Source organism: Eublepharis macularius, chromosome 3 (assembly GCF_028583425.1).
Source record: "Eublepharis macularius isolate TG4126 chromosome 3, MPM_Emac_v1.0, whole genome shotgun sequence".
Classification (NCBI taxonomy): domain Eukaryota; kingdom Metazoa; phylum Chordata; class Lepidosauria; order Squamata; family Eublepharidae; genus Eublepharis; species Eublepharis macularius.
In genome coordinates this window covers 160,134,709-160,157,671 of record NC_072792.1, presented here as the reverse complement: position 1 = coordinate 160,157,671, position 22,963 = coordinate 160,134,709, and the positions used below count along the sequence as shown (strand labels likewise).

The window sequence follows — 22,963 nt, the reverse complement described above, 5'->3', positions numbered from 1 at the left end:
TGTTTCCTATTAATTAGCCAGTTTTCGATCCACAAGAGGACTTGGCCCTTTATCCCATAGCTACTGAGCTTACTTAGGAGCCTTTGATGAGGAACTTTGTCAAAAGCTTTCTGGAAGTCAAGATAAACAATATCTATCGGGTCTCCCTTGTCCACTTGTTTGTTCACTCCCTCAAAGAACTCTAACTTAACATCTAACTTAACAACAAGACAGAGCAATGGTCTAATCCAATCATTTTTTTTCAAATATGTTAGACAAGTAAAATTGAGTGCTCTTTATTTAACAATTCAGAACATGCTTCAAGTAATTAAACTTTAGAACACTGTACTGTTAGATCCAACTTTGTATTGATTTTGATAGTGTGTGTGTGTGCATATGCCAGCAGATACAAGGACAAGGTTAACTTGTGCAACAACAGATGTTTTCTCTAATTTTTCTTGCTGAATTACTTCTGTCTCCTGAGGTTTTACTTTCCTTAGATTAAGAATTTACCATTGCATTTAATAGTTGTAAAGTTTCCAGCCGCTCCCCCCTTCTGAAATCCTTCCTCAGTTATACAGGGAACTTATTGATACCGACGGTTTCTTTATCAAACTCTTTTTCTCTTGAAAGGGAGCCACCTTTTGGATCGCCTCTTGTACCTCTTGTATCTCAGATGATTCAGAATCTTTGTAGCGTTCAGTAAACCAGAAACCTAAAGATTAGAAATGGAAATTAAGGAACTCTTAATAATATATGGGAGGGGGCACGGCTTAGTGGTAGAGCATCTGCTGCATGCAGAAGGTCCCAGGTTTCAAGCTCCAACATCTCAAGTTAAAGGGATCAGATAGTGATTCTGAAATCCTAGAGCACTAGTACCAGCAAGGGGAAATGAGGCTGATCTAGTTAGACCAGTGATCTGACTCAAGATAAGGCAGCTTCATGTATTCAATATACGTACTCAAATTATTTCAAATGGCAAGTTCTGTTCCAAAGTCTCAGCAGCAGGTATTACATAGTAGTTAATAATAGGGAATGGGCCATCACTCCATACTGGAGTCCATTCCCTGGCATCTCTAGCTAATGGATCTTAAGTAGCAATTGGAAGAGACTTTTCTGCTGCCTGTCTGAATATACAGTAGTGAGATAAATGGACCAGTAGTAGAAAGCGGCTTCCACCCCAAGGCCATGCTGAATCACATCAATATTCCAAAACTTGGGAATGTGCTCTTGTCTATCTGCACAGCTGAAACACAGTCGGCTAAAATTAAATCCCACGAAGATGGAGATCCTGTACTTGAGTCGCGGGCACATGGATTTGGGACCCCGGCTCCCTGTTCTTGTACAGGCCCCGAGAGTCAGGAGCCTGGGAATGATCCTGGATGCCTCCTTGAATACGGAGGCTCAGGTAGCTGCGGTTACCCAGTCCTCTTTCTTCCACCTTCGGCAGACCAGGGAACTTGCCCCTTCTCTCTCGACGCACAATTTAACTACAGTGATTCAGGCAATGGTCACCTCTAGATTAGACTACTGTTACGCGCTCTACACAAGGCTTCCCTTGAATCTGACCCAGCGGTTGCAGCTGATCCAAAATGCAGCAGCGTGTGTCATCACCGGAGTGCTGAGAAATGCACACATTACACTGGTATTACGCCAACTGCACTGGTTTGTTTGTTTGTCTGTTTTCAACCTGCCCTCCCCGCAAGCGGGCTCAGGGTGAGGTACAACATTGATTAAAATACAACTTAAAATCAATAATAAAAACAACAGATAAAAGACCCCTTTCGAGGCAGCCAGCGTGAATGGACTCTCCATACCCCTTGTAGAGGGAGACCGGTGGAAGGCTCAGCAATGATGGGCTAAAATTAGCCTCCACCATATGCCTGGTGGAACATCTCAGTCTTACAGGCCCACCTAAATGATACAAGATCCTGGCGAGCTCGAGTGTCCTCAGCCAGAGTTCCATCAGGTTGAGGCCAGGACTGAAAAGGCCCTAGCCCTGGTAGAGGCCAGCTGAGCCTCCCTAGGGCCAGGAACCACCAGTAGATGTTACCTTTAGAGTACCAAATCAGATTCAAGGTTTTGGTATTAACCTATAAAGCCCTATGCGGACTGGGACCTGCCTATCTTCGGGACCGCCTCTCCCCATATGTGCCTCAGAGGACGCTTCGGTCTAGTGATAAACAGCTCCAGGGAGGCCCACCTAGTGTCGACCAGAGCTAGGGCCTTTTCTGTCCTGGCTCCAACCTGGTGGAACGCTCTGTCTAATGAGACCAGGGCCCAGTGGGATTTGTTATCATTCCGCCAGGCCTGTAAGACAGAGCTGTTCTGCCAGGCATTTAGTTGATGCTGGGTAGGGCCCCCACCAGCCGAAATACGGTAGAACGGGGCCCTCCCTATTAGAATTAAAAAAGTTTCCTCTCAAATTATCTCTCAGTGACATTTGGAAATGCATTAATGAACCGTTTCTGCTGCTTGTGGTTGTTTTAAATATTTTATATGGTATTTATTATGTTTTAAACTGCAGCTGTAATTTTAATGTGATTCGCCCTGAGACCGCTGGTGCGGGGAGGGCAGAATACAAATCTAAACAAACAAACAAATTCTTATTTGAAGTTTATACAGATTTCGTTCAAAGTTCATTAAGCAATGAAGTTAATAGATGTCCTAATGAGGCCATTATATCAGAGCTCTGCAAACTCTCTGTGCCACCGCAAGCAGTTAAACTTTTCTAAGGCTATTGAATAAGTGGGCTTAGAAAGGTGTAACAGCTTAGAAGCCGTATCTGACCTTTAAAAATGAACCTTTGTGCTAAGGTGATGTGAATTCTAAATCCTTCATGACTTAGGCATATTGGCTTGCACATTTGGCCTAGTAGTGATTTTCATGGTACTGTAACTAACACAAAAAGGAATGTTGGACATAACTTGAATGATCAGTTAGTGGATGAAGTGTGTCCTGAAAGTGAGTTACTCTTTCCACTTGCTCTGTGCAGCAAGGCTCCTTAAATTAGCTAAGTGTGGAAGGATACCCCTAAACAGGAAAAACTCTAGAAGATCAGAAACTTCGTGACATAATATGAAACCAACAGAGGAAGAGGAAGAATGAAAAAGGAGGTAAGATCCAGGGATACCACTCTATGCTAATCCCAAAACATAAAGTGATGAATTATTAGTGAATAGTTAAGGGCTACCTCCTAGGAACAGTTTGATATGAGGGTGACCAGAGAGGGACCATTCCCTCTTCCCCAAGACTGTAGGAACAGCAGTAAATGAGATATTAATTCATTTCTACAAGTAAGAGGTGGCAATGGAAGAATCCAGGTCTGCTTATATCGATGTGTAAAAGCTTTCCAAATAAAGCCCTCATATATTCTGTTGGTGGAGTCCTTCAGTGACCTCACGAGGGTATCCACAATTCCCCAAGAATGAGTGTCTAAAAGAGTTCATGTGACAGGACCCCAAGATTTAATATGGCTCATCCTATACCTAGGGAATCTGGGTTCTTGGTCCCCTGGGGCTTACATGAGAATAATGTTTTGTCTTCCATTCCAGTGGGGCTACCTGGCATACCTAAGCCTTTTTTGACAAAGGGCAACTGGTTTGGGCCAGATTCCCTTTTTGTCACGGAAGCATAGAGCCTTTAAAATGGCGGGACCGTCGTGAAATAATTCTCTGATTGGTTGCAGTAGTCTCTGACATCAGAGATGGAGCTTTATTTGCGATTGGGTAGACCTCACCAAGGTTGCTGGCTTAGGTCATCACCTAGTCTTGATACCACCGTAGCCCCTTTTTTCTATAATAAAGCTTCTTTCTATAAAGGCATTTTTGCTTTCATTGCAATACATTTATCTGGAATATTTCTCTGAACTTCTTGGCTACATGCCAGACTACTTGGGCACTACATAGTTTGCTGTAATGTATTTTCCAGGGCCTCCACCCTGTTACTTTGTTATTTTGGTAAGACTGAGCTGGAAGGGCACTTTCTCAGTGGGTCAGTTTAGATATTCTCGGGATATACCTGAGTGGCGGCAGCCAATTACAAGGGTGCTTTTCAGAGAAACCTTGGCCTAAGGGTGTTCCCAGCAAGGAAAGCCATTTCCCCTTTTTCCTAACTTGTAACAGCTCCGATGTTGCTTCCCAACCATGAAATGGAGAAGCAGAGCGAAACTGGATCTGGGTGGAGAAATGGCCCCTGAGAAGGTTGTTGTAGGAAGGAATTATCCAGTATAGTCTAATGGTGAATTCTGAAAGTCTGTGTGACCAATTAGGTGCATCTAGAAAGAGGTTCACTCCTGCCCTATCTTCTGTAAAGTTCTGAAAATGAGAGGTGGAGGAAAGGGATAGAGGAGACCAAGGTGCTATACTGCTAACAGCTATGCCTTTGGCCCCTTCCACCAGAAATCTGGAGAGGAATCTCTGTACAGAACACATATTGAATATTTTGGATAACCCAACTGTCTGATGGTAAAGTTTTACACGTCTGGGCAAAAAGTTGGCGCAGGCAACCCCCTGGAAGAAGGTGCCAGTCATGCCTGGAGCTGCTTGCAAGGCTGGATAGAACCTGGAATGCTGGAAGAATGGCCAGTGCTGTTCGAGACTGGACCAGGGGGAGTTGAAGCACATGCAGTGTCTGGATATGAAATTAGAGCTTTAATAAGCAAATAGAGTTATTATTATAGCCTTATTTGATAGCCTTGGGGGTCACCCTTTGGTATAATATAGCTTTTTTGGTCTTGATTTCTACCATGACCTCATTGCCAAAACACTTAGCCCCTGAAAAGGAATCGCTCTGTCAGAATCCCTGTCAGGCTACTAGAATTGCACCTGGCATGGCCTCGATGGCCCAGGCTAGCCTAGTCTCTTCAGATCTTGGAAGCTAAGCAGGGTTGGCCCTAGTTAGTACTTGGATGGGAGACCACCAACTAGGGGTTGGTTTGCTATGCAGGCAGGCAATGGCAAACCACCTCTGTTCATCTCTCGCCTTGAAAACCACAGTAGGGGTTGCCATAAGTCTGCTACAACTTGATAGCACTTCACACACAAATACACAGAGTTCATGAATTCTCTCCTTCCATCCAGGGTCAGCATAAATACCTCTCTCATCACATCTTTCCAATCTCCTATCACTGAACAGTTAGTATGCAAACAGCAGGTGACAACACCAAATTGCACCTCTTTCCCACCCTAGGAAGAGGTAGGGGGTAAGTAAACAAGTGTAATTAAAGAGAGCCCTGAAGGCAGAGCACAGCTTTGAGATACCTGTGCTTTGCACAGCAGGCAAGATGGAAGCCAAAAGAGGCCTCTTCCCACCAGACAGGACAAGCACTTACCTATTTTAAATATCACCACCTCATGGAGCAAGTTCAAGGCAATCTCCACCCACCACCATTGCAGAGTTACAGTTTGCCCAAAAGAATAAACATTTCATTGGTCAATTTCTGCAACTGTCTCCTCACTGAAACCCACATGGTTCCTGAGGGTCTTTGACACACCTTTGTAGGATGGTAAAAGGAAAAAAGGTAAAGATCCACTCCACGCATGGTAGTTTGGATCCAACTTTCTGATTACAGCCAAAGTTAAGCAGATCCAATAGAGGTATCTGTTTGTCAGAGGTATTTGACAAAGGAAGCTCTGACATGCAGAAGTTCATATCATGGAAATCTAGTTGGTCATTAAGGTGCAATTGGACCCAAAACTTGCTCTTCTACTACAGACTGACACAGCTACCCACCTGAAACTATAATAATAATAGTAGTATTTGATTTATATACTGCCCTTCAGGACAACTTAATGACCACTCAGAGTGGTTTACAAAGTATGTCATTATTATCCCCACAACAAATGCCCTGTGAGGTGGGTGGGGCTGAGAGAGCTCCAGAGAGCTGTGAGTAGCCAAGGTCACCCAGCTGGCTTCAAGTGGAGGAGTGGGGAATCAAGCCTGGCTCTCCACATTAGAGTCCCATGCTCTTAACCACTACACCAAACTGGCTATCTATGTATGGTGAGGGAAGCAGGGACAAAGAATATGAGACCAAGAGAGCCAGTTTAGTGTAGTGGTTAAGAGCGCAGGACTCTAATCTGGAGAGCTGGGTTTGATTCCTCACTCCTCTACTTGAAGCCAGCTGGATTACCTTGGGTCAGTCACAGCTTCTAGGAGCTCTCTCAGCCCCACCCACCTCATAGGGTGTTTTGTTATGGGGATAATAATAACATACTTTGTCAACCGCTTGGAGTGGGCATTAAGTTTTCCTGAAGGATGGTATATAAATCGAATGTTGTTGTTGTTGTTATAAGGTCTCTTCCTACTCTGAATAAAGCTCCCTATTTCCATACTAACAACCTTTCAATGGTGAACATTCGCTTAGTATTTTTTTAATTTAGTTCATTTATATTTCACTTTCCTCCTCAAAGGGGCCCTGAAATGGCTTACAGCATTCCACCTTTCTATATTAGATCTCCATAGAAAGAAAATAAGACCCAAACACCATGTGAATTGACTAGCAAAAGGTAAGCTGTATTCTTTCATAGCAGCCACACATTTCTACAGCATTGAAGCCATGATAGCCAAAGTGAGCCTATCCTTTTCGTAATGAAACCTTTTGATATGTTATTAAACAAACCTGTAAATTTTCCCTTAGGTGGTTTTTCAAAGTGAAGTAGATGGTTGCAAAACCGTAAATAATCCCATCAGTCGAAGAGTTTACAATGGCCCACTGCATGATCTAATGTATTCTTTTGGTTGCTTAGAAAATGCCTTAGAAGATTCAAACGCATTACTTGATTGTTAACGACAGCATTAATAATTAGGTAATGTATTTGCCTGCCTGTTCTCAGGCATTCTTTAACAGCTGAGTCATGCTGGAAGAAAAGATCTACGGCCCACTGTAATGAGCTGCACAACTCACACAACACCGCCCAGGATTTGAGTCCAGTAGCACCTTAGAAACCAACAAGATTTCCACCGTATAAGCTTTTGAGAGTTAGAGATTCCTTCTTCAGGCACCACCTAGGTTAATCTCATTTTAATACTATAGGAAATGCATATTTAAAAAAAATATGGTTCCACACTACTTTTTAAGCAATAAATTGCTCCTTTTATAAAGGACAGCTGTTTCATATGATGGGTCAGGACTGGGTTTTGCAATGGTAAAATTCCTCTATGATATTATTGCCATGCAGCAAAAATGAGTGTAAAGCCGTAAGCTGCAACTAGTGAGAAGTGAGCCCCACCCCACCCCCACACACATACCAGCTTGATTTAACATGGGCCTGCTTCATGCAAGGTAATTTGGGCTTCCTTTGGATTGGGCCCGAACCAACTCATTCATCCCTACTCCAATCTAGGATACTAGATCTCATATCATGCTGAGCCTGGCATTTTCTGAACAGAACCGGGTGTTTTTCCTCACCCCTGTGCCTCCCGTGTCCTTTCTCAAACTTTTTTTGGGGAGGGGCAGGGAGGCTTACTGGAAGGAGGCGTCCTGGCAACAGAGGCCTCAGGCAGAAGGACTAGACACTCTTCCACTGCTGCCTGTAAGCATTCATGTGTTTGGGGGTTACTAATGATCTCCAGAGCAAGCATTAGGAACTGCAAATCCTGTGTTTCCCAGTGTCAATGGAGAAGTATTGGAGCTTTGTATCAATTGAGCCTCAAATACTGCCTACGGAAAGCCTCTTTCAAATTTCTGCTTCCCGTGTAGCCCAAAGACATTGTAAATTTTTACTTTTGTGGAACAGAAAATTGCATAGAGATTTGCTTACAACTGTTGTAGTCCCATACCTTGGTATTCTTCCGAAAGCTTGCTCGTTCCAAGTACTTTCCATTGCTTGACGTACCTAGACACAACAGCATACAAACAAGCACATTCCGTGAAAAGGAACAAGGACAAGAAAAACATGTGTTAAGGTTTTATACAGAATGGCTTAACATACTATGTGAGGAAAAGACATTGCCTTTAATATAAACTGAAAGAAAATGGGACAGAATTTTCACAATGAAGAGAAAACATATGAAAAGAGAATAAAAGGATGGATTTTTAAAAAAGTTACTCTTCATAGTTGAGCGCATTTGTCCATTTTAACATTTCATCCACTTCCCATTCCATCACACTATCAAGTCCTTCATTTCCCAGGCTGGCAATTAACCCTTCTGCTGCTCGTTGGATTAAGGCTGTTTCTCCTGGGTCCAGAGTTTTAACTGTTAGGTGTTCTCCATAATACCTAGGAAACAAGGACATGCATTTTCGTTTTGTGTGTGTCTTGCTAAATGTTCTCACTGTAGAGGGCAGTTTAAACTTGTACTTCCACTGCAAGCTTTAAAGAAAAAAATCATTTTACAAACCTTTGTCTATTACAGTAGAATCTTTTTTTTAAAAAAAATGCTTTTTTGCGCTTTTCAAAATATTTTTTCAAGAGTAAAATGTTTTGACTTTCTCCCTTGATATTGATCAATGTTATTCAACCTCTGTGTAAAGCCTTTAGAAGGGACCATTCATAGCTTTGGAATTGGATGTTGTCAACTTGCAGGTGACACCCAGCTCTGTATCTTACTATCGAAATCCCCTGGTGATGCATCAGTTCGCCACCTTTGTAACCAGCATCACTTCCATCATTGTCTGGGTTCAGTTTCAATTCCTTCACTTTCCACCATTTGATTACTACGGTCAAGCAGAGACTTAAAACCTCTAAAACCTGCATCACAAGGGAATTTGGATAGAGAGATATAAAGCTGGGTGTCAACCACTCACTGATGACATCCAGATCCATACCCACGAATGATTTCTCCTAAAGGCTTTACATAGAGGTTGAATAAGAGGGGGGATAAGGCTGCCCTGTGGAATCCCGCAAGATAATTCCCATACTAAAGATAGCTGGTCTCCAATAGCATCCTTTTGAGTCTATTCCACGAGGAACCAGTTAAAAGCATATCCCTTGATAACTGCTTCTGCCTCCAGACACATCAACAAGTTGGCACAGTCTACTTTATCAAAGGCTGCAGACAGATCCAGGAGGAGCAACAAAGAAGCACAGCCTTTGACTATATTCAAACAGAGACCATCAACTAATGCTACTAGAGCTGTCTCCATCCCGAAGCCTGGCCTGAAAGCCTGAAAAGGGTCCACAGCACAAGTGTTATCCGAGAAGACCTGGAGCTGGTCTGCCGCTGCTCTTCTCTCAGTCACTTTGCCACTAAGGACAGATTAGAGACTAGGCAATAATTGTCCACATCATTTTTGTCTAGGGTTGGTTTTTTAAGTAGTGGATAGATGACCACTTCTTTGAGTGGCCAAGGGAAAGTGCCTTGAGTTAGTAACTGGTTTATGTCAGACATCAAGAGCTCCTTTATGTGATCTTTACTTGATGTTGGCAGTCAAGATGGGCAAGGATCCAATGCACAAGTAGTGATCTTCACTGATGCTAGGATCCTGTAAATATTCATCACTGTAACTGGGTCAAAATGGCTCATAAGCAGACCAGGTGGTGTGTTAAGCATTTCTTCCCCCTCGCCTATATTACAGCTGGCATCCAGATCAGAGTGTATTCATGCTATTTTATCTGCAAAGAACTTTGCAAGTGTCACAGTTAATTGTCTGTTCCTGAGCCAGCAAAAGTTCAGATTTAGGAGCCAGGAGGTGTTGAGATACCTGGTCATGACTGAGCTGATGCAATCGTTTCAGAGAAATAATCTTTCTTTACCACTATCACTGCCATCTCATGGGCTCAATAACATGCTCTATCAGATTCAGTGCAAGTTTTCCACCAGCATCTTGCTAGATCTATTCCAGTTCTCTTTAGGTCACTCAGCCCCATGGTAAACCATAGGGCTGGCTTCTGCCCCAAAGGTGGGAGAGATTGACAAGGAGCAGTCTTGTCAATGGCTTCAAGGAGCTTCACATTCCAAGCTACCACAGCAGCCTCAACAGAGTATGTGTTTGGAATTCTAAGCCCACCCCCCGAACATGTCCAGAAGAATCCATAAGCCTCCATGGGTGGAGCATTTTAATGGGCCTCCCCTTTCTTTGCAGTGTCAGGGCCATGGTCACCCATGCCTTCAGTAGACAATGGTTTGACCATGGTTCAGGCCGAATTGCCAGTCCCAAAAGAATACATCCAAGCAAAGGCTCAGGGCAAAGGATTAAGTCTAAGGTGTGGCAACCTTCATGTGTGGAGCTGGTCACTATTTGAGGGAGGCCCAGGCAGCCAAAGAAGCTATACAATCCTGGGCCAGCCCTGGTGAGGAACATGCAGCATGAATGTTGTAGTCACCCAGAACAATCAGTTTAGGTGTTTCCAGCACCACGTTTGAGAGCATCTTTGCCAGCTCAGAAAGGTAACTAGGTAGCTGGTAAGCAATCAGAATGTCTAGTCAATCTTTAGTTACCAACATAAAGAGCGTACAATCAATGCAAGCTATCACTTGTACCAAAAGTCTGCCAAAATTCATGGAGGATAACAGCAAACCTGGCCATCTGTGCAGGGATGTAACCAGGTAGTGTTAGTTGGGACAGACACAACGCATCATTTTCTTCCAACCATGTCTCTGATGTGCAAATCGGGTAAATACCCTCTTCCTGTAACATCCTGGCCGAGGCGTGCAGTTTTGTGTCTCATCAATCTGACAGTGCATAATATTAGCAAAGAGATGGAGGAAACAGGGGGCCCTGCATCGTCAACTCTCAGGATGCTACCGGGATTAGACAGGCAGCAAGCACCCGTGCACTGGTGCCTGCCAATTTAACAATCCCAGGCAAGTAGCAGGAAGGGGAGGCTACCGTGCATGACTTGGCCTGCAGCTCAGTGGACTAAGGAGACGTTGCTAGGAGTAAACTCCACTGACTAACACAGGGCTTACTGCTGACCTGCTTAGGATTGTGTCACAATTTATGCAGGCCCGCAATAGGCAGACAGAATCTGCCAACAACATCGGCAATAGTATTTAACCTATTATTTATAGCAGGCTTTGCCAAGTTGACCAGTTGGACAGAGCTTTGCAGACTTTTGCTTATGTTATGACTCAACTCAACTGTATGGATGCTATTAAAATTATTACTATAGAAAGAAAAATTCTATTGATAGAAACAAGACAGTCCTCTATCATGAGCCGACCTTCTAACTCACATTTTTTTCAGCCATTCTATTTTTCTCCTTTTCCTTCTTTTTTCCATTTCTTGTTTCCTCTGCACCTTGCTATAATGAAATTTCTTTACTTTCTTGTTGTCTTCAGTAGTTATAATGTCCAGGGCCTTCCAAAACTGAAATATATTGTTGGATCAGCTCGCAACCTGTTTCATGTTAGAACTTCTCCAAGAATTTGCTAATCCCTTTCTTCCCTTGATTAACGCTGGTGATCCTGCATTTGTTCTCCCTACTCGGCACCCTATAAAATGCTCATTTTAGGCCAGAATTAGAAGCCATTAGAGACCCCCTCCTACCTCCCACATCAACAGCAGCCCCCACTCCTCTAGTTACATTTAGTAAACAAAATCTGCAACACATTGTCAGGCTCTGAGTCTGGCTGCCATTTGCAATGAAATCCTGTGCATGACAAAATCATGTTGTCTGTTTTTTTACATTTGGGGCGGAACATCATCTAGTTTTTCCCTTAATAAGGGCTGAAAATTATCTACGTCATATAAATTGTGTAGGGCCTGTTCTTTCACAATAGGAAAGGTTGCAATGAAAAGTGAGGGTTCATCATAAGAACAGCAAATGCTACGTAGTTAGCCACTTTTGTTTACAAAAGCAACTGATGTTAAGAATATATTATAAGAAGCGACGGGAGCCATAAAATGCTTCAGATGGAATCAAGTGTGAGCATATTACGTTGTGTTACACAAATGGGATGTGCTGGCATTTTTGTAGAAGACAATAATAAAAGTGGCAACTTGAACGATTTTCTTACCCTGGGAGAAAGAAGTCTCCAGCCATTATTCTCTATTCTTTGGTACCATCCACTCAAGTCCCTCCTGCTTTCTTTCTGAGACTTTCCTTGTTGCCCTTTTTGGGTTGCAATCTTTGCATAGTCCTTAGGACTGTTAGCACACATATCCACAACACATCTGTGGGTGAATATTTTGTAATATATGCATGGAGGGAATTTAATCTGCAAAGAAATAGCCATTTTAATATTCACTGCTATTGGAGTTGCAAAATGTTATAGCAGTCTTAAAATTCCCTATACATCTCTGTGGATTGAGATAAACTATCACTAAGATCAATTCAAAGTAAGGCATTTCCTCTCAAAGTAGAGTAGAATGCAGGGCTTTTTTTCTGGGGAAAGAGGTGGTGGAACTCAGTGGGTTGCCCTCAGTGAAAATGGTCACATGGCTGGTGGCCCCGCCCCCTGATCTCCAGACAGAGGGGAGTTTAGATTGCCCTCCGTGCGCGGAGGGCAATCTAAACTCCCCTCTGTCTGGAGATCAGGGGGCGGGGCCACCAGCCATGTGACCATTTCAAGAGGTGCCGGAACTTCGTTTCCCCACGTTCCCCCTGAAAAAAAGCCCTGGTAGAATGTATTTTTCTTAAAAGATATATTTATGCTCCCACACCCTATGTGTCCACACAAACATGGAAGAGGTTAGTTACTACCATTCCCATTTTAAATACTGGAGAACTGAGATCAACAAAAAGTGACTTTGTGGGTGCATGTTACACAAATGTAGAAGTAATGTGATGGTAATCTTCCTGAGATGTACCACTTCAGACTGCAGGATGGGGATTGCTAGTTTTAAATCCTTCTCCTTGCTTGTTAACATTTTATGTAGAGGGAGAACATGCTTCCTTCCTGCATTCTAAAGTAGGAAAGTCCAGGAAGGACTATTCCATATGCACATTTGACTTGGATCAAGATTGACAAGTGAATCAGACCTGCCAGATGAGAGGCCACAATGTATACAATATCTGAATTATTTTCCCATAAAAAACACCCTGACAGGGAAAGCAGGATCCCTTATATGAGAGAGCTTTGTGTAAGTAGTGGGTCTTTCCAATTTCCACCCTGGGTGACCCTCATTCTCCCTGTAATCCAATAACCTTGGGCAGGTGTGTGGGGGGGTATGTAGGGTTGCCAGCTCCAAGTTGGGAATTTCTAGAGATCTGGGGGTGGGGGAGAACCTGGAGAAACCTGGAAAAAGTGGGGTTTGAGGAGGGAAAGGACCTCGGCATGGCATAATTCCATAGAGTCCACCCCCAAAAGTAGCTATTTTCTCCAGGTGAACTGATCTCTGTGGCCTGGAGACCAGTTATAAAACCTTTTATAAAATCTCACAACCTTTTATAAACAATGGTATCAAAATGAAAAAGAAATCCGGCCCTCAAGTCATAGTTGACTTATGACAACCCCTGGTAGGGTTCTCATGGCAAGAGACTGACAGAGGTGGTTTGCCATTGCCTGCCTCTGCAACCTTGGTCTTTGTTGGAAGTTTCCCATCCAGTTACTAACTAAGGCTGTCCCTGCTTAGCTTCTGAGATCTGACAAGATCAGGCTCTCTTGGGCTATCCAGGTCAGGGGCATCAAAATATGAAGAATAAAATATGTGAAGATATTATTTTCATTCACTGCATTTGCAGTTTTTTATCTTCATGCAATATATACATACCCCACCTAGTCTGAATCTGATATGAACCCCAGCTGCAGCATCTAAGAATTCCGCCTGCAATCAAAGGAACAGAAAGAGAACACCTTTTGATTACAAGATCCTTGGAGAACAGACGTGCCAATTTTCTACAGCAGGGGTTCTTAACCTGAGGTCCCCTGACCACACGGGGGGGGGGGGGCGGGCACTTCTTGTGTCCATCCAGCTAACATCAAAATAGAATCCTTTCAGTTTTCTAAGAAATTGGGTCAGGGACTCTTCTCCTCAGGGAAATGAGGTAGAATCTGCTTCCCAATTGCTGAAGACTGATGCTGCCCACAATTACCCAGCTTCCACATCATCTCAGACCACTAGCCAGAAAACACACTAATCGGTTGTTGGCCCCAAGGAAGTCCAAGCCTACTATGGTCATTATGGTTACTTCAGATTTTAAACTGAACTGATTTTCACTCTATTTTCTAATGAAAAGGAGTTCAGCAGAAAGACAGAGAAGCGGGAAAGAAAGACGGAAAATAATAGCCAATGGCCATTTTCAATTTAATATGAGAAGTTCGGGATTTGACTATTTCTATGACTTCTGAAAATTTTTCCAGGCCTGTTCCCACTGCTGTTCAGTTGGCTTCTAGAAATTAACCAATAAACAAGTTTCTTGCTGTTTCTGGTGCAAAAAACTTGGCTCAGGTCTTGAGAGCTGTGGCCCTAAAGAATCGGCTGCCTCTGAGACCTATATGTATGAACAATAAAATATTTTTTCTTAAATTTGGTTTTAAGTGGTAGCTGATAAGGGTCTCAATAGTATTGTTTTGAAGATGAGGGGAAGACAGAAGCGTCCATGGAAGATATGTAACTTGCCAGATATGCTTTGCCGATGGGCCCTCCAGTGTGTACTACAGAGGTTGGAGGGGAAGGCAAAATTATATGAATAAAAGGAGGAAGACTCTGGTTGCTAAAGTCTGAGGATTGGTGTTGCAGATGACTGCTTTACCCACATAACCCTTTTAAATCTCGCTTATACCCATGCAAATAATTGTTGTTCTGGTCAATTATTCCAGAGCGTAAAACGAAGTAATTTCTTCTTGGAGGCCCAAACTAGAGGAGACATTGGACCACAAGATGTTTCATCAAATGTCTTCATCAATGTTAACACTTACCTCTTTAGGTTCAATGTACCTCATCAGATGTGAAGGCTCCCCACATTTCTTAAAGCCTATTAGATCTTTGTAGTACTCAAACACACCAATATCCTGCCCAAGAGAGAGAAATTCAATACAGTTATCACCGCTAAGTCCTATGTCCCATTTTGTGTACAACATCACAATATCAGATAGTAAACAGACTGGCCTAGGCATGACTTACAATATCAGTAAAACCAGGTCAGCCAAAAATAAGGTAGATGTCTCTACATACTTGAAGGGGACTCTGAATGTAAGCAGTAAAATATAACTTTGTACATCACACCAAAGAAAAAAGACCACCACCATCCCAGCCTGACTCTGCAGGAACACAAACTGTTGAGAGCAGCTGAATTTTAACTTTTAAAAAAATGAAGGGTGGAGAAAAAAAGTCAGCCAACACAAGCTCCCAAGAGTTCATAGACTGTTTTAAAGGTTGTGGAGGGGTTTACAAATTGCTTCCCCTTTCCACATTTCCCTGTCAAATTGTATTGCGTAATGTTCAGGTTCTCACACAAACAGGCTGAAATGAAGAGAGTCTGCGGCATCCGTGCTTGAGGGGTAGCACCATCCTGAAGTCACCATTAAATGCCACATGGAATATTACCCAATATGCACTCATGGATTTCAAAGGAGTCAGGAGAGGAAAAGCAATAAATGGGCTTTGTAGTAGGCTCAAGTGATCAAGCCCTTGTGACAGTCACAAAGTGAGCGCTACCATATTCTAAGAGCAATTTTAAAGGGTAACAAATAAGAGGGAGGGAAGTCCTTTAAAAATTCTGAACAAACATTTAAACAAATTAGGGAGAGAATAGTTTTTGATCCAGTGGCTACATAGATAGCAGCAAAAGCAAGTGAAGTATCAGAAAGTCCAACACCTGTTCTTGTTTCAATATAAACTGTAAGCAGCCTTACACGTTTTATGGGATATAATACGAGCCTTCAAAAATTTCCAACAGGACTCAGCCAGCAGACTTTTTATTAAGCCTGCCTACCTCCAGGTGGGACCTGGATATCTTCCAAAAGTGACAAAGACAAATTGCCCTGGGGAAAATGGAGGGTGGACTCTGTGGCATTATATCCCACTAGGGTTGACAAGCTCCTAGCAGTGCAGGGATCCTCACCCCCAACTCCTATTACCTGCAGCTTCTCCGAGCATAGGCAGGAGAAAAATAATTTTTAAAAAAAAACTTGCACCAGCATGTGCAGTGTCATGTCACTACAGTAAAAAAACTGTAAGTTACATGGGGTGGCTCTAGGAATTGCCAGAAACTCTATACTAAAATCATAGTGTTTCTAGCAATTCCTAGAGCTATGCTATGTCACTTCTGGCATTTTTACCAGAAGCAACATGATACACAGACAGCATTGCGGGCCTCTCATATCCCCACTCATAGACCTCACCTCAGTTGCCAGGCAGTGCCTAGAAACCCTGTACCCTTGAGGTCCCTCCCCTCCCCCAAACCCTGTCCTTCCCAGGCTCCACCCCCAATTCTCCATGAATTTCCCAACTCAGAGTTGGCAACTCTAATTGTACAGGTATTGAACATTTCATTATATGATTCTTGGATTGAATACTAGGCATTTTTTAAAAGTGGCACTTCTGACTCACCAGCCATCTTCTCCAGGATCTCTGAATTATACAAGCTGCTTTTTGCCTTTTTCTTTCTTCCTCGTAACGGTAGAAATCGATAAAAGCCTCCACTTTACCCATTTGTTTTGAATCTTTCCTAAAATAATTTATTTTAGGGATATGATTCACAGTGATTACTAAGCAATCATTTTCAAAGATAGTGTTAGCCATTATGACCAGAACTGTGATCTGGGTGCAAAAATTTGTAAACAATTTCATCATGTAAGGAGGTGAAAGGTCCATTGGCTAGCTATCAGTTACCGGGCTCCATTTAATGCACTGGCTGTCACATACAATTATTCAGGAGGGTTTTTTAAAACAGATAATAGGGCTGTGCTATAAGAAATGGTTTGGAGAGATGCTGTGGTAAGGAGATAGGGACTGTAGACTATACTAATGTATACTGTCTGTTGCTGTAAGTATGCCCCTACTATGTTGTTTATTTATTTATCTATTCAATATATAACCCACCTTCCTAACAAGCAGGCTCAGGGCAGGTTACAATGACATCAAATATTATACAAAAATAACATAAGAATTTACAAAAAATAAGATAAGAATTTACATTAAAACAGCAATTTACAATATAAAATACCAGTTAAATACAATCAGTTGAAGGCATCTACTAACAGTTCCAGGTGAAATGGCTGTAGAGAAACCAAACAGTGCAGATAGGCAGATAAAATCTGCCAAAGAAATCCAGGGCAGGCATGGCAGAGCAAGGGAGGCCAGTAGGGACAGATTGCCAACGCCTCAGCCACAGGCCTAATGGAACATCTCTTTTTTACAAGCCCAGCGGAACTGTAGCAGATACTGGAAAGCCTGGGTCTCTGCTGGGAGAGTGTTCCACCAGGCCAGCGCCAAAGCCAAAAAAGCTCTGGCTCTGGTTGAGGCCAGACAAACATCCTTTGGTCTGGAGACAACCAGCAGATGCTTATCCAAAGAGCGTAAAGTCCTCCAAGGGACATATGGTGTTCCCATAGGTATGTTGGTCCCAGTCCGTTAAGGGCTTTAAATGTCAGAACCAAAATCTTGAACCTAATCCGGAACTCAGCTGGAAGCCAATGCAGCTGACACACCACTGGATGTATAGGCACTCTAAGCAGTTTCCGTATTATTTAATACATCAAGTCAAATTTCTTGTTTTGTTTCAGTATTCTTTCAGGTCTGTATTTGGATTTCTGCTTGTTTCCAAATCTCTGTAACAGGTCCCCTATTGTAGTGTTTATTTGCTTGCACTGTGTAAGGTGCTTTGAGGCTCAATGAGAAAGGCAGACTTTACATAACATCAATCAATCAATCAATCGTGAGGGCCACCAGAAAAGCATCTAATTCAAGAACTCTTAATAATCACAAATAATTATCCTGGTTCAGCTTCTGCCACCAACAAACTCTTCAGGGGCTTTGCTGGCCAAGATCCCGTTCAACGACACTTTCACTAGTGATATTTAGAATGCAGTTTAAATGCCTCACACTGGTAAAGCAAATAATAGTACAGTAAATTTTGCACAGTACCCTAAAAGACTGCCATCCGCTTTCGGTCAGAAGTGATGAAACTAAAAGGCTTACAAAGAACCACGGCGTATGCATTTTAACTCAGAACTGAAGTCCAGTAACTTCAACGGGGTTTTTACTCGAAGACAAGAGCGCATTGATTGCACACATGCAGACCTATGCATTTTTACTCAGTGTTAAACCCCACTACCCTGACTTGGATGATACAGGATAGCCTGATATTGTCAGATCTCAGAGCCTAAGCAAAGTCAGCCCGGGTTAGTACTCGGATAGTGGAAACCAGCGTACCTACACAGAAGCTGGTATTTGCAATTGCAAACCACCTCTGAACATCTCTTGCCTTGAAAATCCAATGGGGTCACCATAAGTCAGCTGTGACTTGACAGTACTTTCTACCCCCCCAGACCCTACTGAGTTTAACAGGATTTATTACACACTTTAAAAAGGTGAAGCTTATCATGAATAAACATGCAAAGGATTAGGCCGCCATAAACATACACACTGGCTGCCAATGGAATACCAGATCAGATTCAAGGTTTTGGTACTAATGTATAAAGCCCTAAGCAGGCTGGGACCTGCATATCTGCGGGACCGCCTCTCCCTACATACGCCCCAGAGGACACTCCAACCATCAGACAAACAGCTATTGGTGGTCCCTGGCCCCAAGGAGGCCCGTCTGGCCTTGACCACAGCCAGGGCCTTTTCAGTCCTGGCTCCAGCCTGGTGGAACTCTCTCTGACACTGATAATCATGTGTCCTATAGAGTCTCTCAGTTTGCACTCGCAGCCAAAAAGATAAGATCTAAGGTGGTACTGAATGAGGCTGTTTCGTGACCCCTGGGATAGTTTGGCATACTGTATTGTTTTAATTAATTTTAGTAACCTATATAAACTGTGATAAGGGACTTAACTGTTTATTAGTCAATGTTTGGTGAATTGTGACAGCCTATGGCTATAGACAATAAACTCTTTTGACTTTGGTTGTTGTGGATTTTCCGGGCTGTATAGCCGTAGACTTGGCATTGTAGTTCTTGACGTTTCGCCAGCAGCTGTGGCTGGCATCTTCAGAGGTGTAGCACCAAAAGACAGAGATCTCTCAGTGTCACAGTGTGGAAAAGATGTTGGCAGGTCATTTATATCTACTCAGGAGGGGTGGGGTTGAGCTGAGTCATCCTGTAAGAGTTTCCCAGGGTGTGGAATGCTAATGGCGGGAGGCTTCACTGTATCCTGAGGAGGTTCTTTTGCATATGGATTGGTGCTTGATGTGCTAATCTTCTCTGCAGGGCTATTGTCAGGTATAGAGTGTTTTGTTAGCCTGGTGTTTTTCAGGGCTGGAAACCATGCTCTATTCATTCTTAAAGTCTCTTCTTTCCTGTTGAAATTACGCTTATACTTATGAATTTCAATGGCTTCCCTGTGCAGTCTGACAAAGTAGTTGGAAGTGTTGTCAAGTATTTTAGTGTCCTGGAATAGGATACTGTGTCCTGTTTGAGTTAGGCTATGTTCAGCCACTGCTGATTTTTCAGGCTGTCCAAGTCTGCAGTGTCTTTCATGTTCTTTTATTCTTGTCTGGATGCTACGCTTTGTGGTCCCGATGTAAACTTGTCCACAGCTGCAGGGTATATGGTATACTCCTGCAGAGGTGAGGGGGTCTCTACTGTCTTTTGACTTTGGTGGAGCTCTCTGTCTCCTGAAACCTGAGCCCAGCAGGATCTGTTGTCCTTCCATTGGGCCTGTGAGACAGAGATGTTCCATCAGGTGTATGGTTGAGGCTGGGCCTAGCCTCCGCTGGCCATATAGGGGGAGGGAGTCGATGAATGCTTAAATCCCCCCCCCCAATGTGTTACCACCATTCTGTTTTAGAATTCTGTTTTATTGAGCAAAGGTAAGTTATATTGTGGTTGGTTGTTGTGGATTTTCCGGGCTGTATTGCCGTGGTTTTGGCATTGTAGTTCCTGACGTTTCGCCTGCAGCTGTGACTGGCATCTTCAGAGGTGTAGCACTGAAAGACAGGGATCTCTCAGAGTCAAACTGTGGAGGAGATGTTTGCAGGTGATTTATATCTACTCAGAAAGGTGGGTTGGGTTGTGTCATCCTGGAAGGGTTTCCCAGGGTGTGGAATGCTAATGGAGTGCTAATGCTTCACTGTATCCTGAGGAGGTTCTTTTGCATATGGATTGGTGCTTGATATGCTAATCTTCTCTGCAGGGCTATTGTGGGTTGTAGAGTCTTTTGTTAGCCTGGTGTTTTTCAGAACTGGAAACCATGCTCTATTCATTCTTAAATTCTCTTCTTTCCTGTTGAAGTTTTGCTCATGCTTTGAATTTCAATGGCTTCCCTGTGCAATCTGACAAAGTAGTTGGACGTGTTGTCCAGTATTTTGGTGTCCTGGAATAAGATACTGTGCCCTGTTTGAATTAGGCTATGTTCAGCCACTGCTGATTTTTCAGGTTGTCCAAGTCTGCAGGGTCTTTCATGTTCTTTTATTCTTGTCTGGATGCTGCGCTGTGTGGTCCCGATGTAAACTTGTCCACAGCTGGACAAGTGGTTGCCGCCCTCTTGATACCTTTTTAACTATATATATGTAAACTGTGATTTTAATATGTTTTTATGACTTTGTAAATCTTTGCTGTACTGTGATTATATTTTAACTGATGTAACCCACCCTGAGCCCATTCGCGGGGAGAGCAGAATAGAAATGTAAACAAACAAACAAACAAACAAACAGGCTCTCTGTCTTATCTGCTAGGCATATGTGAATCTTTCTGTTACAGCCTTACCTTAGTGTGGTCATGGCTTTGATCCTTCTAATTCAGCTTGCTGGAAGATGCTTACTGCTGGATTATCCTATAAAGTAACAAATTGCAATAGATTATAATTCTTGTTCAAGATCCATGCTGTTCACTTCCTTGATTTATCACTTTTGTTAACAATAATTACATGGACTGAATAGAAAGGGAGAACAGTGGAGGGTGCCAGCTATGTTAAGGGTTTTGCAAAACTGCACAAGAAATCCACTTCCAGAAGTCATCTGCACATGTGTTTTGTCTCAGTTTACCTCCTTCAGAGAGTATATATTTAGGAAAAGCAAGGATGTGAAATATGCCTTGACTTCTCTTTCAGAAAGCCAACATGCGGGTAAAGTCCCATCCCCTGCCCCAGAAATCAACTTTACCCGGTTTGAGTTCTTGGATATTTTTTGCAGGTGCCACTGCTGCCTGGACTTGCTCAAAAATTTCAGTGAGACTTCTTGTGATGATGCAGACTGTAGCCCTAAATTACAAAAGGAAGTTTTGTAAACTTACTTTAATACACAGATTAAAAAGAACAAACAAACAGTAATTTGCCTAGGTACAGATCAAGATGGTTTAAGATGGGGAGTGAGGGAAATGAGATTCTTCTTCTCCAACAAGACTAGGGTATGATACACAATAAGTATACTTTTTTTTAATTAATTTTTTATTAATATTAATACTTACGAGATAGTTACAAAGCTTTTAAGTATTCTTAATGAGATTTTTGTGGTTTACAATACAAGATAGACAGCCTGAAGTTGTTACACAAAAGGTTAACTTTAGCCATAAACTTATGCTTGAAAATTGTTAGAAAAAGGGCTATAATAAGTAACTGTCATTGTATCATTACAACATTACTAGACCAAATCCTTCTTCCCTCCCACTCCCCCCTCTTTTCTCCCTAAAGATAGTTATCAACCATAAATTCTCCTGACTTTCTCTTCCCTCCCACCGCACCCCCCTCCCCTTCAACCCTCCCCCAAACCCCACATATAGACAATCCTGACACGGTGACCTGTAGGTAAAACCTAACAGGCTATTGGTATAAAATACCAATTCCAAGAGCAGGAAAAGACAATGAGGGCTAAGTGCAATTACCCCCTATCCCCCCTACCACCCCAATCCCCTATGATATCTTAATAAACTGCTTTTTTTTCATTAACTTCACAACATGAAAAACTATGTCCTGCTTAATGAGAACAATCCTCTAATTCAAACGAACTGGTATTTTGCTATTCTTAATGGGAGATAAGGCAGATAACATTCTTCTTTTCTGAGTATTCCTCTCCATTTCTATTGCGGGGTCAATTCCAATGGCTCTAAGAAGTGCTTCTCCAGACTCTTGATCAATAGCTCTGTAGATTTGTTCTTGATGTGTGACTTCTAGATGAACAAGATTAGTCCATTTGTAGTTGATTTGGGCTTTCTATAGAGCCTCAGATGTTCTTTTCAGTTCTCTTCTTTTGCTCAGTACTTCTGGTGGTAAATCAGTGAAGGCTAATATTGCGGTTCCGTTGTAATCAAGTGCTCCCCTCACTCTGGCAGTTGCAAGAATTTTTTTCTTTATGTCCCCATCTTGAAAGGTAGCAATGACGTCTCTGGGATGCTTGTTCTTTCTGTTGTTTCTTGATCCCACTCTATAAGCATTTTCTATTTTTATAGTCTCATCTTCGTCTTCATTCCACTGCAGTTGCTTTCTTAGCCATGACGCCAAAAGGTCAGGCAGATCTTCATTTGTATTAATATTTTCTTTAAATCCTCTAAATTTAATGTTCCTCTGTCTTACGGCCATTTCCAACCTTAATAATCTTTCTTGTTGATAAGTATTTTTACGCTGAAGCTCTTTGACTTCTGAGTTGCGTTGTTTATTTCTACCGCTTTATTAGCGTTGTGGGTTGCTTTATTTAATTCGATTTTCATTTCAGCAAATTGCGCTGTAAATTGCTGTGATAACATTTTTATGTTGTCAAGCAGATTTTGTTCCATTTGTTTTATTAATTGGGAAAAGCTATCCTGTTGGGAGGGTGAGCTTATTTCGGTAGTTTTAGTTGCGCCCGCCATTTTGTCTTCCTCTCCCTGCTGCCTCCCAGACTCTGGTGCTGTTTCCCGGCTCGGAAAAAAGTTCTGTAAGTTTTTTATTGCCTTCACCTGGTGCCTCTTTTTCTTGGACATCTGCTTTCCCATAATTAGTGTGTTTCTTTTCGTTGTGATGATTTTAAAAGGGGAATTGGAGGGGGGAGGACGGAGCTCTTGCACTAAGCGTCCTTCCTCCT

At 42.6% G+C, this 22,963-nt stretch overlaps 2 protein-coding genes across 2 annotated transcripts in view; both read right to left on the bottom strand.

Annotated features, from left to right (window-relative positions):
• Nucleotides 1-259: 259 nt before the first annotated feature.
• Nucleotides 260-21,090, bottom strand: C3H11orf65 (chromosome 3 C11orf65 homolog). Its single transcript, XM_054973214.1, has 10 exons — nucleotides 21,071-21,090; nucleotides 20,676-20,742; nucleotides 16,361-16,478; nucleotides 14,728-14,820; nucleotides 13,580-13,633; nucleotides 11,884-12,084; nucleotides 11,100-11,233; nucleotides 8,031-8,201; nucleotides 7,762-7,817; nucleotides 260-694 (listed from the first exon to the last, which is right to left on the bottom strand). The coding sequence occupies exons 2-10, from the start codon at nucleotides 20,687-20,689 to the stop codon at nucleotides 549-551; spliced, it is 987 nt and encodes a 328-aa protein (XP_054829189.1). The 5' UTR covers nucleotides 20,690-20,742; nucleotides 21,071-21,090; the 3' UTR covers nucleotides 260-548.
• The window catches only part of POGLUT3 (protein O-glucosyltransferase 3), a 28,465-nt gene continuing 26,581 nt past the window's right edge, over nucleotides 21,080-22,963 (bottom strand). The window contains exon 9 of the mRNA XM_054974448.1: nucleotides 21,080-21,168. Within this exon, the coding sequence (XP_054830423.1) occupies nucleotides 21,133-21,168 (36 nt within the window). The 3' untranslated portion in view covers nucleotides 21,080-21,132. The remainder of the gene's footprint in view (nucleotides 21,169-22,963) is intronic.